This window comes from Syngnathus leptorhynchus, chromosome 13 (assembly GCF_054491065.1).
Source record: "Syngnathus leptorhynchus isolate UIUO chromosome 13, UIUO_Slep, whole genome shotgun sequence".
NCBI lineage: Eukaryota > Metazoa > Chordata > Actinopteri > Syngnathiformes > Syngnathidae > Syngnathus > Syngnathus leptorhynchus.
In genome coordinates this window covers 9,129,264-9,146,020 of record NC_141207.1, presented here as the reverse complement: position 1 = coordinate 9,146,020, position 16,757 = coordinate 9,129,264, and the positions used below count along the sequence as shown (strand labels likewise).

Sequence of the window (16,757 nt, the reverse complement as noted above, 5' to 3'; positions counted from 1 at the left end):
TTAGTTTGGAGGGTGGGCGGGGTTTTAGGTGGGGGGGGGTTAAAAAGCACGACACTCAAAGCACTGCACGGTGCAGCGCTGCTAATTTGGTGCTGCCGTTAATTAATCCACCGCCCACATGCGCACTAACATCCATACACAACCTTTCATCCTGTCACGGTGCATCACTCGCTCCAAATGGTGCGCCAGGGACGCTTTTTCTGGGAAGCGACACGGGGGCTTTTGTTAACGACTTGAGGAGTGGGCACGAAAAACCTCGCAGATCTCGACATGTAGGCAGACGTGTACTCGCTCGAGCGCTGTACTTGAGAAGAAGTAGAGATACTTGAGGAAAAAAGGAGAGGTAGTGATTCAACTTGAATCCCTGGAGCGGACTTAAAAATAAAATCAGCTTTTTGTGTTGTTTAGATTATAGAAAAATACCGTTTTGTATTTTGTATTTCATAAAACATAATTGATGTACATTGGGACAATCTGCAGTTGTGAATAACTGTGACAGTGAAAATGTACTTACAATGGTGCACGTTTTGTTTTTTTTAAACGAGGAGCTAGCTAGCAATTAGTTAAGCTAACAAAAATACCTCCAGATTAGATGGAGAATTTGGTAGTTAGCTTTGGCTCAACTTCTGTGCTATTAAAATATGTTCGAATCGCTTTGTTAAATAAAACGCTAAGTTCTCTAATTGATAGCAAGTGAAGCAATACATGTTTTTTTTAAGGTCAACAAAAAAAAAGGAAGAACAAATATGTGTGTGTGAGCCAATGGCCACTCTTGACTGCTCGTTTTCCGCCAGTCGCTAACATCGGGGAGGCAGCCAGCCATGTAATGGAAACTTTGGAGCTTTGGAGAAGCCACCGCGCTAAAGACGACCCCCTGATGCACCGCTGCCTTACATAGCTATTGCACCCACGTTAGCGTAGCGGGTCACGGCGGGCAGTAACTAATATTCTACGAGCCTATGAATCAAGCCGAGGCTGGGGAAATTCTTTACGACGGTGCCGGTGTGTTTTGTTTCGCGATTCCCGACGAGGAATGTTGATTGTAGCCGGAGGTAAAACATCGTTTCGCTAGGCGTAGAGACAAATGAAAAGTTTGTTGATTTGTTTTAGGTCAGAACAAAAGATGGGAAACAGATGCAATAGTCGTTTTTTCCACACTATTAATGCGTCGTGACTTGTGGTGGAAAGTATTTGTTTACTTGCATAGATTTCTTTTGGTATTTGCTCTTTAACTATTTATTTATTTTGAATTTGTAGCTTTTCTTGTGTTGATTTTGTACTTAAGTAATCAACCTTTGCCAGATCTATTTTGGGGAGCATTTAATAGGATTTTAAAGCAAAACTAATGCAATATGTTTCACATAATTGAGATTTTGTCTCCTTAATTGTGCAGGATTAATTACTGAAAAAAAATCTGTGTGAAATAACACATTAAATCTCGTTTTTCACTTTTTGCGCTCCGAGCAACACAGAATAATTTTTTTTTTTTTTAAGTAAGTCAATGCAAGCGTTAGGGATGAGCTTGGTTGTGTGGAAATTGTGTCGACTTCAGTCTTATGATTTGATTTTGATTTGACATTTCTTTATTAGTCCCATACGGGGAGACTCCAGATACCAACACGATAGATGAAAGGAACGGCCCCGCATTAAACCCGAGTTGCAAATAATACAAATGCGTTGCAATTTAGTCCGCATCGGCAACATAGCTCGCTAATAGGCGATAAATAAAAAGCATGGCAGATTCATCTCGGGCTGTATTTATGCTGGCCCGCCGCCTACTTCATCTGAGCAGGAGATAAATATTTCAGAGGCCTCGCTGCTCTGCCAGTGTCCGTTAGAAGAGCAGGAGGACGCGGGGAGGATGAGGAGGAGGAGGTTCTGCAGTCGTCTGGGTTTTGGTCCGAGGCTTGCCAACACAGCACAGGTGGCGTTTTGTCTGGATGCCTCCCAAGGAAGGGAGGGGAGGAGCAGAGAGCGCACTCGGAAGGGACAAGGAGGCATAAGGACCGTGAAACATTCGGCGCTATAAACAATTTTATCATTGGCTAATTCACGGCCCCATAATCTGCCGCCACCGCACGTGTGCGCGAGCGTGCACGCGTGTTCCGAAAGCGCAATGAAAGCCTGATCCTGCTGACTTCATTTGTCTTTGAATAAAGCTTGCGCATGCCCGTGCCAAATTGCTTCCTGGAATAGATAAATGCCAGTTAATGAAATGAATTCATGCAGCAGCAGATGAATTTTGCCAATCTTCATAAAGAGAAAATGAGAATCAAAAAAAACTCTCGTTAGAGTCTGACAAAAGACCCCGCCCCTTTGTTTTCCATCCGAGAGGAATCATTTTATTCATTATGGACATTATGTGACAAAACAAAAAAAAAAGCAAAGTAACCTGCAAGGTTCCCAAATCAAAGATAAATCGTCTAAATGTAACTGTCATGATAAAACCCACCCAGACAGCTAAGCTACATATGCTAGCTTGATTTGGCCTCAGCTACGTTTAGTTGAACTAGCCAATTGCTAGTCAAACATTAACATGCATGTTTTGTGCTCCACTTTAAGAGCCGTTTTTCAAAACCGAACCCAACCCAAGTGGCGATTACACGCACGTTAACTCGGAACAGACTGGCGCAGGTGGCGTGTGCTAATGAGCGGCAAGTAGCACATCACTGTCACTCCACAATGTGTCACTTGGAAAGTGACACCTCGCACTTGACACCACGCATCGAACACACACTTACCATTTTTTCTTCTCAACCGGTGAAAATGAGAACCCCGCCGGGAAGTTTGATTGGGGGTTTGAAGGCCGTCGACATCTGGCTTCCAGGGGGGTCCCTCATCATGACGCTGATGTCATCGGAATCTTGATGGGCCTGGTGCCGGACTGACTGAGGCGCTTGTAGTTTTTTTTACAGTATATCGTAGATACGCATCTGTGCCTTTCCTTTGTTTTGTTCAACACTGCAACAATGTAAATAACATGGCAGAGGTTGTGTAGGGTTAGCCTACGCTAATGTTAGCACATTGGAAACCATTTGTCAACGCTGGCTGCAGATTAACTCGAGTCATTTGTCTCCATTGGGCGGCGTTGGGCGCGCCGTTCGTCAGCGCGACTCGTCCGCGCCTTTCCGTTTCAAGAGAATGATTTTTGTCGTGTCACTTCATCTACTTTGAAGTGTCACGCTGAAGAAATTAGCCTCGGATGCCACGTTTGTTTTAAGATCCCCGGGTTGGGTTGCATTACAGTCTGTCAATCATCAGCGGCGGCACTCTGGCGCGTTTGTAGACGCTTTGGGTCTCGACAGGCCGCATTCAACCTCCGTCAGTTTGATTGACAGCGTTAATGGTGAAATAATTCCGCACATCAGGCGAGTGAAAAGCTTCATTTCACTGAACGCTTTAGATAATCGCGACATCGTTTGTGCGCAGGTTGCAAAAGGCTTCTGCTGACAGGCGTACATTTGGGGAATGATTTCTTGTTTTCATTCTGGAGCTGCTGGATTCTTTTCCATTTACACTCTCATTAATTTATAGTGCTCATCACATTGTTTATATGGCTGCCGTCGTGCTCATTGCTGTCAATGGGTGCTACAAAAATAAAATGAACTTGACTCGAGTTTTTTTTTTTTTTTGTGTCACCCTGCAGGATGAATGCCGGAATTTCATGAAGGTACTCCTCAGTCGGCCTGACGGGTTGTTTGTGTGCGGCACCAACGCCTTCAACCCGCTTTGTGCCAACTACACCGTAAGTCGTCCATAAAATGAATGTCTCGGATGTGAAGACGCGCTTTTTACGCACGTCACCTGGATTAAATAAATAAATATATAAAAATAAAATGTAATAAATAAAAATAAAATTTAATAAACAAATAAATTTATTTTAATAATTCAATAAATTTGATTAAATGAATAGTCTTTTGTGCCACATGGCTTCTTGTCCATAAACGTCTCGAGGAAGATTGAGAAAACGAAAATGGGAATTTGCCATGTATTTGTTGTTTCATTGTTGTGTAACATCCCATTTTGAAGAGGCGTAGAACGAATGAGCTCATGTGAAGATATGATTCATTTGTTTCTTTGTTCGTTTCTTTCTTTCTTTTTTTGGAAGTGACTTCATCAAGGAGAAATTATGATGTCAACAAGGTTCTGCTAACAATCTTGACTGACCTGACTCTGTCAATTTGCCCTCTAATTGTTGCCCTCTAATTGTTGCCATTAGTCAAACACTTGCGTGTTCTTCATCTTACCTAAATCCATCAGCGTGTTGCTGAATTAACTTCCCAAATCCACCTCTGCCCCGCTTGATCGCAACTTCAAACCGCCGCAAACATAAATGAGTCATTGGCTCGGCTGATGAGTGAATATCGGAGCCCAAATACTTTGATCAAAAGCTCTCTGGCAGATCATTTTTCATGCCTCGCCTTACAAGCGGCGGTGAGGCGCCGCTTCTTTATCTGTCAGTCGCTAATGACGACTGTGTGCGACGATGAACTTGATTGCCTCCCTGGGGGCTAGTTAGCAAGCTAGCAACTGCTTTATTTTTAGCTGTGCCTTAATGCAACCCTATCAACTGTATAATACCGCACGCAACAATATTTAGCGGGGGAGTCTTGATGAACTTTTACTTTTAGCTTCCACCGTATTCGCTAATTGCTACCACTGAATCACTACTGTACACTTAAGCTAACGACGCTAAAGTGTCATTCTCCTATGACTTGTTTTTCAAAATATTGCCTTCTGATTGCTACTGATTGATGCTTCAGTGTGTGTGTGTGTTTGTGTATAACAGGGTGACACTCTGGAAATGGTCAGTGACCCCGTGAGCGGAATGGCCAGATGTCCTTACGATCCCAAACACGCCAACGTGGCTTTGTTTGCAGGTAAAGGTGACTCATTTGTGTCTCAATTCACATATTTCTTTTGGCATCTCCATAATGACTTGAGTGCATGTCCATGGTTTGTCACCAGGGTGGATAATGAGCCTCTTTTTTATGCTCAGCCGCGGCTTTCTTCAGTTTGCTTAGCAACCTTGTTTAATGACTTGAGTTAACACTTGACACGCTATAATTTAGCAGCTTGTCTCTGAGTTTATTTTATATTATCTGATGTTAATTTGTAGTGTTAACCGTTGTGCTATGCGATACGTTCGGGATCAACTTGAGTGTCTTGGTAGTATTCTTTTTTTTTTCTGAATAACTAACCTGTCTGTCATCTGTCTGTCACAGAGGGAAATCTGTTTACGGCCACCGTGACAGACTTCCTGGCCATCGACGCCGTCATCTACCGGAGCCTCGGGGACAGTCCCGCTCTTCGCACCATCAAGCACGACTCCAAGTGGTTCCGAGGTAGCCCGAGATGTGTGTATGCGAGAGAATGTGTGTCATTTTGTGAAGAATTGTAGACGTGGACGGCTTGAGCCCGCCTGCAGGCTTGACAAGTTTATGTTGAGTTAGCAGCTGCTTGAGCGGGCCCCCTCGCACATCACTATTTCACCGGGATAAGGTAGTAAAAAGAAACGCTATCGGGCGCCTAGCAGGTAGACGTTGCGAGTATAAATCCACTGAAACGTCGCGCCGCCGTTACGCTTCTTTGCTAAGTTTTTAGCAGCCATGGAGTAGCAAGCATATTTTGAGCCTGTATGGAATCAAAAGTGTTTTCAAATGTAAGAACCAAGTAAAGTACGGGCAAAAGAATAATTATTCAAAAGAGTACATAGAAGTGAAAATGTGTCCATTGCTTTGCCCCAATGCAGAGCCTTTCTTCGTCAGCGCCGTGGAGTGGGGCCCTCACATCTACTTCTTCTTCCGAGAGATCGCCATGGAGTTTAATTACCTGGAAAAGGTCATGAAAGTACATAACAGGATGTCTTCCTCATTGGGAATGTGCATTTGCTTTCAACCACATAGGCAAAAAAATTAAATAATGATGCTAAAAACACACACACACAAAAAAGGGAAATAACAATTCGGCAAAAAATGGGTGGAAAAAATCAATGACATCACTGGTTGTGTGAATGTAGGTTGTGGTGCCCCGTGTGGCCAGAGTGTGCAAGCGCGACCAGGGCGGCTCTCAGCGCGTCCTGGAGAAGCAGTGGACGTCTTTCCTGAAGGCCCGGCTCAATTGCTCCGTGCCGGGAGATTCCCACTTCTACTTCAACATGCTGCACTCCACCAGCCCCATCATCAACATGCACGGCCGCGACATCATCCTCGGCGTCTTTTCCACACCGGCCAACAGGTAGCGCACAAACATTCTGTCTCTGTGCCTTTACCAGAGCTAGAGACAAAACGAGTTCTTGTTGCAGAACCCACACCACGACATTTTCTGCTTCTCACGTGTTATGTGTTAACTTGCACCTCAACCTGCTCACTGATATAACGACTTTGGGGGAAGTGACAACGAGATGTGTGGTGATGATGAAGAAGAAGAAAGGTGGCATGATGATGATGATGATGATGGTGACGATGGGCGGGGGATTGTTTGAAGACGGCAGCCCGACTAAGTCAACTTTGAGCTAGTCAATAATGGACAACACGTGCGTCCACAAGGTCTTGGAAATGTTTCTTCAGCTGCCGCTTCGGAAGAGCTTTTGAACATGCCCGCACATACCACACACTCACATTTTCATTGAGTCCCAGATAAAATCATTTTGCAAGGGTGTCGGATTCAATTTCTTTGCTGGTCTGGTTGCCATTGGAAGGCTGTGAAGATTGTATAGACTCGATGCCTTTGTATTTTAAATTCAGCATTCATGGATTCACATATTCAGATTGGGATTTGACGCCATTTTGTTAAAGTGAAGTGAGTTGAGGAGCTTCACAGATTAAAAAAAAAAAGTGCTTTGCTGTCATCTTATTTAGATTCTTAGCCTGGGTTGGGTTTCAAATAGGTTAGACTTTCAAAGTCAAATGATTTGTTTGGCTTTCAAATTAGGTTTTGATTCCTGTATAGTGTTTGAATATCAGTAATATAAGAAACTTTACATTACTTTGTGACACTCTCCTTAATATATACTTAATATATACTAAATGGTTTTGGTGTTTTTACATCTTTAGTGATGATTGTAAGAAAGGGAGGAGAAGGAAATGAATGCCAGAATGTCCCACTAGTCCCATGTGGCCCACTGCGCCGCGCTAAGTGCTAGCTGGATAAATGACTTCATCTGAAACGGCCAAGAAACCTTGGAGTGCTCTCACGGACAGTCGCTCATGTTGCCTTTGTGTAACACCACGTAAACATCTCAAGGATGGAGAGACTGTATGTCTGTCTGTCTGGTGAGCTAGCCAGATCGCTACTTAGCTTTTTGCTATTTTTTACAGATTTGAGTCAATTTGTTAGATATTTTTCCTCTTTTGTTTTTTTTTCATACATACAATTTGAGGTAGTCATCACGTCTAACACAAAAAAATAATTTCTCCTTTCTAAATAACTATAAACTAGTCATAAAAATAAGGACACACTCAAGTGAAAATATCACAATTTGTGCTATTTAGCCATTTTGACAACTTTGAATGTAGCAAACCAAAACGTGTCGCTCCTAAAACAAGGTTCAACCCTCGAGCCGAATGATAATCTGCCCATGGATATCCTAAAATTCTTTATAGCCTTCAGGCTAAGAAATGTTATTCTTATTTTTGCAGTTATAAAGTTGCTGATTTTCTCATCGCTAGTTGCCTGGCAACATCACGGAGAGGACTTCATATATTGTAGCCAAGAGTCAGACCCCCGCTTGTCTCTCCCTCCAGCAAAGCCACAACATATTGTTCTTATAATTCACCTTTACAAGATGTGACATGTTTCCCTTTGAGAGGCAATTTTTTATTGTTGTTTGTCTCGCTCGTTATCTGACGCCCACCTTGCAGCTTCGTTTTCAACCCCATCATAAGAGTTGCTATCGCTGCACAAGGACAGGTGGAACATTTTGTCTGGAAAAGTTCGCTTTAGGTTTCATAAGGGATGATCAAGGGTGCATTCAGTTTCAAAGAGAGGAAAGGTTAGTGTTTCAAAACTAGGGTAGGGATTCAAAATTTGACTTTCAACGCAGGATTGAGATTTCTAATTAGGCTAAATTTGGTTTCCAAGCAGCTTGGAACGATTCCAAGTTAAAGTTTCAAAGACTCTGGGGTTTATTTTTTGTTGTTGTTTCAAACCACTTAGAGTTTAAACCCATACTTTGGGTTTTGAAGATGTAGCTTCGCAGTTAGCAACACGTTTGCTAGCATATAGCGAAGGAAATGAAGATTGCAGGTGTCTCAGTTGCGTTCATCACTGGCATTCGCACCACGCACACCATTCATCATCTGAACTCACACACAAGGTGGTCTAAGTTTCCACGGACGGGGTCTTTGGGGGTCCAGAGGGGTCATGTGAGTGTTTGTGTGTGGGCGATGTACAGCTGTTAAAGCGCCCAGTGACTCAGCAGGCCTCCTTGTTGGGTTCATTTCCTTCACAGGGAGGAATAATCAGTGACTCATTTCCCGTTATGTTTCTTTTTCCAGAAATTGACGCCAAGACTCTTCTAATCTCTCTATTGCATCCACCGCCTGTCTTTTTTTCTTAAGCCGCCGACTTGACAAGTTCCATCATTGCCCGTCATTCGTTTTGCTCTCTGTAACAATACCTTTTGTTTTCAAGCGCTGACTGTGAAAATATGAAAAGCCCAAATCCAGTTTGTCGTCTTTTGCTTGGCTGTCTGTCCTCGTATGGCGTCCGCGAGCCTTTTTTTTTTTTTTTGGTATCCTTTTGTTCCATCAGTCAAGACTGGAGTTGTTATCTTACTTTTTGTTCCCGGTCGTTCATGTGCCACCAAATGACATCTTGCGCACGGACTAATTTTGTCTGTCTGTCTGTCTGTCTGCGCAGCATCCCCGGCTCGGCGGTGTGCGCCTTTGACATGGAGCAGTTGGCCTCCGTGTTCGACGGACGCTTTAAAGAACAGAAGTCAGCCGAGTCCATTTGGACGCCCGTTCCTGATGAAGTCATCCCCACACCGAGGTGAGTCAGACTGGAATCAATTAGCGCAGGCTAATGGAAATTAGCATTAGCAACACAATGCAATGCATACAAACAGAAGTCGATTGATGATTTTTGGAAAAACAAAGTGCTTTGGCTCTTATTCAGACCCGGAGGCTGCGCCGTTCAAGGTTCCAGGTTCAATTCGTCCAACTCCTTCCCCGACGAGATGCTTAATTTTGTCAAGACTCACCCGCTGATGGACGATGCCGTCCCGTCGCTTGGACAAAGGCCGTGGATTGTCAAAACCATGGTCAGGTGAGATCACAAGTTCTTTGGAATTATATCAAGACTCGTGGTGACGTGGTAACGTTTCCTTGGAATTTTATTCGTGCCAAGTTCTTCCAAGTCCTTCAAACGTTTAACACAAACGATCTTTGTTCCCTTTTCTTCTTAGAGGTGCAACATTGGATGTAGGTTTAAAAACAAGGTAAGGAGAAAAGCATGGCTCCCAAAAGTAGGCAGTGTCTTAATTGTGTAACGGACATTTTTTTAGTTCAAAGTAAACATGGTGAAGCAGCATTTAGCGTTTATGCTGCAGATAGAAGTGAACTCAATTCCAAGTATAAACATAAACATAACGATGCTTTTCTCAACAACAAACTCCTGATTTGCATATTTATTTTCACTTGACCGGGACTTTCGAGCTTAGTTGCTTAGCTTACGATTGCCTCCGCACTTGTTTTTACAGCCCATAAAGAACGAGGCGATTGAATAAATAACCGGCGGCCGTCTCCGCTCGGCGTCCCATCCTTTAGCCGCAAAATCTTTGCATTCCCGCTTATCTACCTCTAAACACAATCCATAATCTCGTCAACAATGATGTTCCCCTCGCAGCGTAAAAAAGATTTTGCGCTAGAAAACTGGGCGTTGAAAGTAACGGCGAGCGCACGCTTGCCATCGAGGATTCGCACTGTCACTCATCCGCCGGGGGGGGGATTATGAGGAGCGATTAAAAGGAAGCATCGGGGACAACACAACTATCGGAGTCCAGTCGCGCTCCTCTTTTGTTCCCGAGACAAGCCCGTTTGTCCAACTAACGAGCCAAAGTCTAACCTAATTAGTGTACAATGCCAATCTCATTAGCATTGCTAATTATTTCCATTCAATTCCCATTGCATGTTTTCCTTTCAATGCACAATATTTCATTTCTTGGAAAATAAATGATCCTCTGCTTTGTGCGCAGGTACCAGCTGAATAAAATTGTGGTGGACTCGGAGGCCGGGCCGCACAGGAACCGCACGGTCCTGTTCCTGGGCTCCAGCCGGGGCACCGTCCTCAAGTTCCTCATCGTGCCCAACCAGGACAACACGGTCACCAGCAGCAACATCTTCCTGGAGGAATTGGAGGGCTTCAACCCCGAAAAGTAAGCTGAGCACAAACTATGGAGCAACACATGTAGACAGACAATTTAACCAGCATTTATTTTCTATCCTGTGAGGAGAACAATATTACAAAGGTTTAATGAGCTCAGTTGCTACTTGTACCTCAAGGCACTGCTGTGTAAATGAACTTGGCGAGCATAAAAGGACACAAACATCGCTAAAGCTAATGCGCCATTTGGGGATCTTCCAGCTGCACCTTGAAACGACGCTAAGCACGAGAACAATCAGCATAACAACAATGCAGACGAGCGAGCCCTCGTTAGTCCTCTTGACATTTACTAGCTTTTTCTCTTTTTAATTCACCAGCTTGTTTTTCTTTTCCAAGCTGATTAAAGCTTCAAGATGTTTTTTTTTTTTTTTTGTTATTTCTTTTTTCCCCGCGTGTGTCGCAGATGCGCCGGTGACTCTCCACAGGCCAGGCAGCTTTTGTCTCTGACTCTGGATCGAGCCAGTCACACTCTGATCTTGGCCTTCTCCTCCTGCGTGGTGCGAGTGCCCGTAGCGCGCTGCCAGCTCTTCTCGCGCTGCATCAAGTGAGCCCGACGCACACACACACATGCGCAAATAAATAAAACAATACAATTAAAAGTAATATTAAAAATATGTTTATCGTAAATATTCTGAAATTAAAATGCTCTAGATGAAATTCCCACAAGCTATAAAGTCCTTTGGAAATTCCCGCACAAGCAGGAAATCAATCCCTAAATTCATTTCATGCTTGGAAAAAAAGGATAATGGCACTAAAAGTGGCAAAATTCTTGCGATCCAATTTTGGGCTCGAGTGTGACGTTGGCTTTTCTGGCGCAGAAACTGCATCGCCTCTAGGGATCCGTACTGTGGCTGGACCAGAGGAAGCACCTGCTCCTTCCTACGCCCCGGAACCAGGTAACTTCAAACCCATCTTGTTCTTGCTCTCAATTACATCGTACAATAGCGCTCGGTGCTGCCTTGGTATGTTGTGGCGCAATGTGGTACTACACTCAAGTGCACAACTCTCAATTTACGCTTTTCTCGTAAAAAAAAAAATATATATATAGATCTTTCCATATATTTTCTTTGTCTTCCTCTTTCAAGTTTATTGTCTGGCATCGCACCTGCGATTTTCTTTTCTTATTCCATATAGTCTGGAAGTCATGCTTTGAGAGGACCATCTGTGCGCTCTAAGTGGGCTGTCAGTGGCGCGATTGGTTCAAGATGTCGATGGCTACCGCGGCATCACGCCGCATCTTCTTTCACTTAGCCTTGCACATGCGCTCACCTCCGCCGCCGCCTCCCTCCCGCGCTCGACTCATTGAATTAGAAGCTCCAAGAACACAGATGCCGAGCCAAGGAAACAGACACGGCGGGTCCGTAAAGACCACCGCGGGCTGCGCAGAGTCGTTGTGTGGCCTGTCCTGATTTGATTTAAGCGGGGCCGCTCCACTCGCCCATCGATCCCGTTTCCAGTTACGGGGAGATTCCTCCAGGCATTTTTTTTTTATTCGGATTATTTATTCTTTGTTTTTGTTTGTTACTCTGCCAGTCCATCAAAATATGTCTTTGAGAAACAGGTTGGGGGTGCAAAAAAAGTTGGGAGGGGGGGAGGCGCTAAAAAAAAATATCCGAAGTGGTTGAAATGAGTGCAAATTGTTCCTCTAGGGAGCGAAATTGATTGCAACATTTATTGCTCTATTCTCTTTCTTGTTTTTGCACGCTCGGAGAAACAAGTCAGATGTTTTTGAAATATTAATTCAATTCCTAATGAGATATTTTTGGCCAGCGTTTTCCATCTCGTTAATTTGACGGCCTTTGTGCGTCTCGTGCCGAGTGCTTCTCGGCTCTGTTTTGCCAGCTGTGTTTTCTTTTCGTTGCTTGGTTCTCTCATTTCGTCTCCGCTTCCTGAGAAATTTGTAGCGAGCGCCTCAATTGAAAAAATTTGCCTTTACAAAGATAATAATCACCACTTTGTATTCATATCCGCATTCCGGAGGTTAAATAAGGTCAACAAAATATACCAAGCATTTTTGCTCCTTGCCTCAATTCAACCGAGGTGTCCTTTTGCTTACGCAATTGTGTTTTTCTGTCCAAAACACGTAGGCCGAGATTCCGTGAGCTCTTATTTATCGGGCCATGAATACAATAACAGGTACGGCTACGAAGAAATCTTCAGAGAGCGTATAGTAATAAAAGTGGAACATTTGTTTTGTGTTGATGAAATTTCATTTGGATATAAATATGACATCTTTTTGAGACAAAAGGCTGCCAGAGGTGCCAAATTGAACACTCCGAGAACAAGTGAGGTCTGGAATATAAATGTTTTTTTTGTAATAACCACTGGAAATCACAACCAGTTGTCCACGGAGATTATTAAAGAGGGAAAGATTTTCAGGAGGAATAAATAAATATCAGACTGGTCGGTGTAGGCCGCCAAAGTCTATTTCCGGTGCTCCCACCAGTGTGACCAATTCGGGTCAATGGTGAAACTCCTAAAAAAAAAAAAAATCTGCCACGTTCTTATTTATTGCATTACACCCAGGAGTTTCTATTTACACCATCAATACAGAATATGCTGACCAAGATGTTTTTGCAATTCGGCTCATTAAGCCGCTAAATTAAACTCCCCGCGGGTATGCGTGATCTTTAAATTAGAGCCGTGCTTCGGTTATTAGTATCATAATGGAGCCACAGGGGCGTCTTCATGTTCTCATTTTTTTTGTTTTTTTGTTTTGTTGACGAGCTTTCTACAGTAAAGGCTCGAGAACCTTTTGTTTGAGAAGACTTGGGCTTAAAAATTCAGTTTGGATTGTGTCACAAAGTCCTAATAATGGACATATCAATGAAAAAAATGATATGAACGAGACAATAATGTCTAATAATCGTTTTTGTGCGTCCTCCTCTTTGACAGGCTGCCGTTTGAACAAGACGTCGAGCTGGGAAACGTGGCTCACTTGGGCGACTGCGACGGTAAGTGCTCATCTATCTCATGGTTGTCCTGCCGTCAAGACAAATCAGCCTGAAGTTGCAAAAGTACTCACACCCTATTTAGCATAGAAGTGACGATTCAATTCCTGTATTTAAAAGTAAAAAAAAGATGGTCTGGGCAATATTGAACATTGTGAATTGACTTGCAAAAATGCAAAATCAGCGAATGCCGTTTTTAAGAGCTCCTTAAAAAGTAAAGCGACGCTACCCTAAAAAAATTTACTCCTACGTCACAAAGGTTTTGCACTCGTTCTCTCGCCATCGCAACAATATCAAGCGTGTGCTTGTTTGCGCGCGTGCCAGATGAAACTCAACGCAAATAAACAACAACGAGGCGTCCTCCCGCGAGAGTCAGCAGCGCCGCCATCCAACACAAAGAAATTCTGATGCTCTCATTTGGTGTGGCAGTTGGCTAGCGCGCTCCCGCTGCGCGCACGTGTGTGTGTGTTTTCAGCTGACTTTGTTTACGCTGTCCTTAAATGTACGTGCGCTTTTGCATTTCTTCCATCAACTTGTGGCTAATTATCTTGTCCTCCAGCTGATTTCCCCCTTCATGTTCACGTTTTCCTCTGGCTTATGGAAATAGATGTAGGTGAGCTTCATATTATATATTAATCCAGCTACTCCAGATGAGGTTTTGGATGCTCCCCTGACACACACGCAGACCTGACTTTCCTCTCTTTCATCTTGGCACTAATTCCAGTGTGTGCAAATTAATCCTTTGCTTCTGAAAGTTGCCCAAGTTCATGTGGCGTGTGCTCCTTGTGAAAAGAAAAGATAAATATTGGATAATCACCGCGCAAATCCTGTTGGAGATCAGCACCCTTGTTTGATGTGACGCTCTGACTTCACATTGCTGGAAAAATCTCAGTGGGAAAAGGCAAAGGGAGCCCGAAGAGATGTTCAATGCTTACCGTGGATTAACGCTAATCGTTTGGAACCATATGTGGCTACTTGAGGTTTTTTTTCAATTTAGAGAGTGTAGCTAGCTAGCTAGCTGACGCTGTATCTAGCTAGCTAGCTGTTAACTCAGGTTAGCCTGTCAACTTGTTTTAATGTCTAAAATGATCCCGAACTTTGGGTTGTCACGAGTCTTATATTAGTTTTGGGAGGGACATTATGTTTCAGCAAGTGGATGAATAAAATATCCTAAAATAAAATTTGACGTAGCAGTCTTATCTGGAGCTACAGTCAATTGCAACCTAGCAAGTATTATGTGCTGCTAACATGATAGAAATTCAAACTGCCAATCATGGCTGTCACGATTCGTTTTTTTCCCCCCTAGTTCCTGATTAAATTTTAATAAGTCCAGCAGGCTTATTAAAAGCTATTCATTATTAATGTGCTTCCGTATTTCATTTTTGCACGCATGAGATAATTTTAAAGCTGTAGAAAACTCTGATCTTGTCCTGGCTTTTAGTCCAAAGTGAATTCATTTAAGTGCACTCATTTGCTAAGGAACTCGGTTGAGAGTGCAAAAGTAAGCCAAAGTTTTCCTAGCGTGTGCTTATTGAGATAAATTCGAAAATGATGAAAGGAAATGAACAAAATGTCATCCTCGGGTTGAAAGGGAAACTCACTGGCTGTTCTTCAAATTGACGTTGACATTTTAAAGTCCGCCGAGATGCCGCAAATGTAAATCAGGAGTGACACATTTGCGCTCATCACATCGCTCTGCTTCTGTCGTAACCCTCCGACGACTCAGCGAGCGCCGTGCTTGTTGGCCCGGTATCATTTTCCATTTGTTTGAATTACAAATAACAGCAAATGTAATCAAATGTGTCTCTTGAAATGTAAATATTGCACCAACTAGTTGGATTAAAATTGTCATTGGATATTCCCACCTGCAATGTAGCTCTAGCTTAAGTCGCGTAAAGTATCTTTCTTCACAAGAGGGAAACTTTGCTTTGGAGGAGCAAAGTCATTTAGCGCAATGCTTTATTGCCGCACTGCTCCTTCTTTAATGCCTCTTCAGTCCAGTCAGTGCTAGACTGATTTGGGCTCTGCCTTGTCATGAGAGCTCAAAGGGAGATGGATATGACCTTGCTTTAGAGAAACCAAAGTCCCCCCCCCCCCCTCCCTCTCCCTTCCCCAGTCACATAGAAGAAGCATCGGCTGCAGGGAGAATCGATTTTCATCTCGTCCCCTGGCCTATGTCACTTAAATTGATATCAAGGGGTGATTCCTCTCGGGGAAGAGCATGAGGAGTAGGAAAGGGTAGGGCGGGTAGGGGGGGGGGTTGCTAAATCACATCACCAAGTAAAGAGAGAAAGCAATGAGTAAAGGGCCGAGAGATCACAAGAAGAGGGCCAACTTTGAGGATGTTAAGGGCGGAAAGGCTTCGGAACATCACAGGCGAAGAGTCATGAGGGTGAACTGGAGGGGGGGGGGATCAAACAGGAAGCCGAGATGCGTACCCTCCCGATGCGGGTAGCTCGTCCGTCCAAGCCTTATATTGCCTTCATTTTCCCTTTTCATACGCCGTCATCTCATCTACTGCTCCCCCTTTCTTCCCCATCTGACAGAAATGTCAAGTAATCCAACATGGCGTTCGCCTCATTTTGCTCAAAAAAGTCAAAGGGCCAATTTCATTTCAGGCAGGGTGGAGCTGCGTTTATTACCTTTTCTCCGTGTTTATTAAAATAAAATTGCATTCACACACAGGCATGCTTTTTAGATATTTCTATGCTGCTGAATTCTTTTGATCAAAGCGGCGTAAGAGCTCCGTAATGTTGAAGGAAAAAGAGATGATGCCAGCATAATGTGTGAGATCGTCATTAAATTGGAGGGGGGGGGGAGTCAAGGGCCACCTCGTAGCTCCGCCACTGCTGACTGAGAATAAGGTGGACAGTCAAACTCTGGCAAAATGGACTTGAATTCTACCAAGTGACTTTCCGTCTGATTTTTATCTCAGCGTGTTTTTCTGAGCATGTTTTTGTAATAGAAAACCGCCAACGCAAACATGGTAATGACTCCAAATGGATTCAGGCGTGGAACAAGATGTCACTTTCAGTTACGGCAGGTTGTCACCGCCTGACCGTCGTCTGGACCTGATTTAAAAATAAAAAATAAAAAAATTTCCACTTCATGACTTCTAGTTTCAACCCGCTCGTGGATGTCTATATTTTTTTAATCAGTCAAATTTAGTGCCCCTGTAATTAAGTGATCTCCAAAATGCTTTTAAAAGCAAATAGCTGCCACTAAAGGGTGTCAAAGCATTTCTGTTGCTTTTGCCTGAGCACAAAACAGCAACTATGTAAGTTTTTCAAAATCTGCAAAAAGGTGAATTTTACCCTTTCCGCCGTCACGGCTGCAGAAGGAAGCAATTAAAGGGTCGCGAAAATATTTCCTGAACGAACACGGCGCTATTTTGACTCCAGCAGCAGCGAGAGGCAATCA

At 43.5% G+C, this 16,757-nt stretch overlaps 1 protein-coding gene across 2 annotated transcripts in view; it reads left to right on the top strand.

Moving 5' to 3' along the window:
* sema6bb (sema domain, transmembrane domain (TM), and cytoplasmic domain, (semaphorin) 6Bb) overlaps positions 1–16,757 on the top strand; it is a 70,151-nt gene that overhangs the window by 44,970 nt on the left and 8,424 nt on the right. The window contains exons 7-18 of one of the 2 annotated variants that reach the window (XM_085927435.1): positions 3,647–3,745; positions 4,790–4,880; positions 5,226–5,345; positions 5,753–5,841; positions 6,020–6,237; positions 8,863–8,994; positions 9,121–9,270; positions 9,410–9,442; positions 10,199–10,378; positions 10,790–10,930; positions 11,205–11,282; positions 13,282–13,340. In XM_085927435.1, coding sequence (XP_085783561.1) covers positions 3,647–3,745; positions 4,790–4,880; positions 5,226–5,345; positions 5,753–5,841; positions 6,020–6,237; positions 8,863–8,994; positions 9,121–9,270; positions 9,410–9,442; positions 10,199–10,378; positions 10,790–10,930; positions 11,205–11,282; positions 13,282–13,340 — 1,390 coding nt within the window. The remainder of the gene's footprint in view (positions 1–3,646; positions 3,746–4,789; positions 4,881–5,225; positions 5,346–5,752; positions 5,842–6,019; positions 6,238–8,862; positions 8,995–9,120; positions 9,271–9,409; positions 9,443–10,198; positions 10,379–10,789; positions 10,931–11,204; positions 11,283–13,281; positions 13,341–16,757) is intronic. The other variant, XM_085927436.1, reaches the window with a different exon arrangement.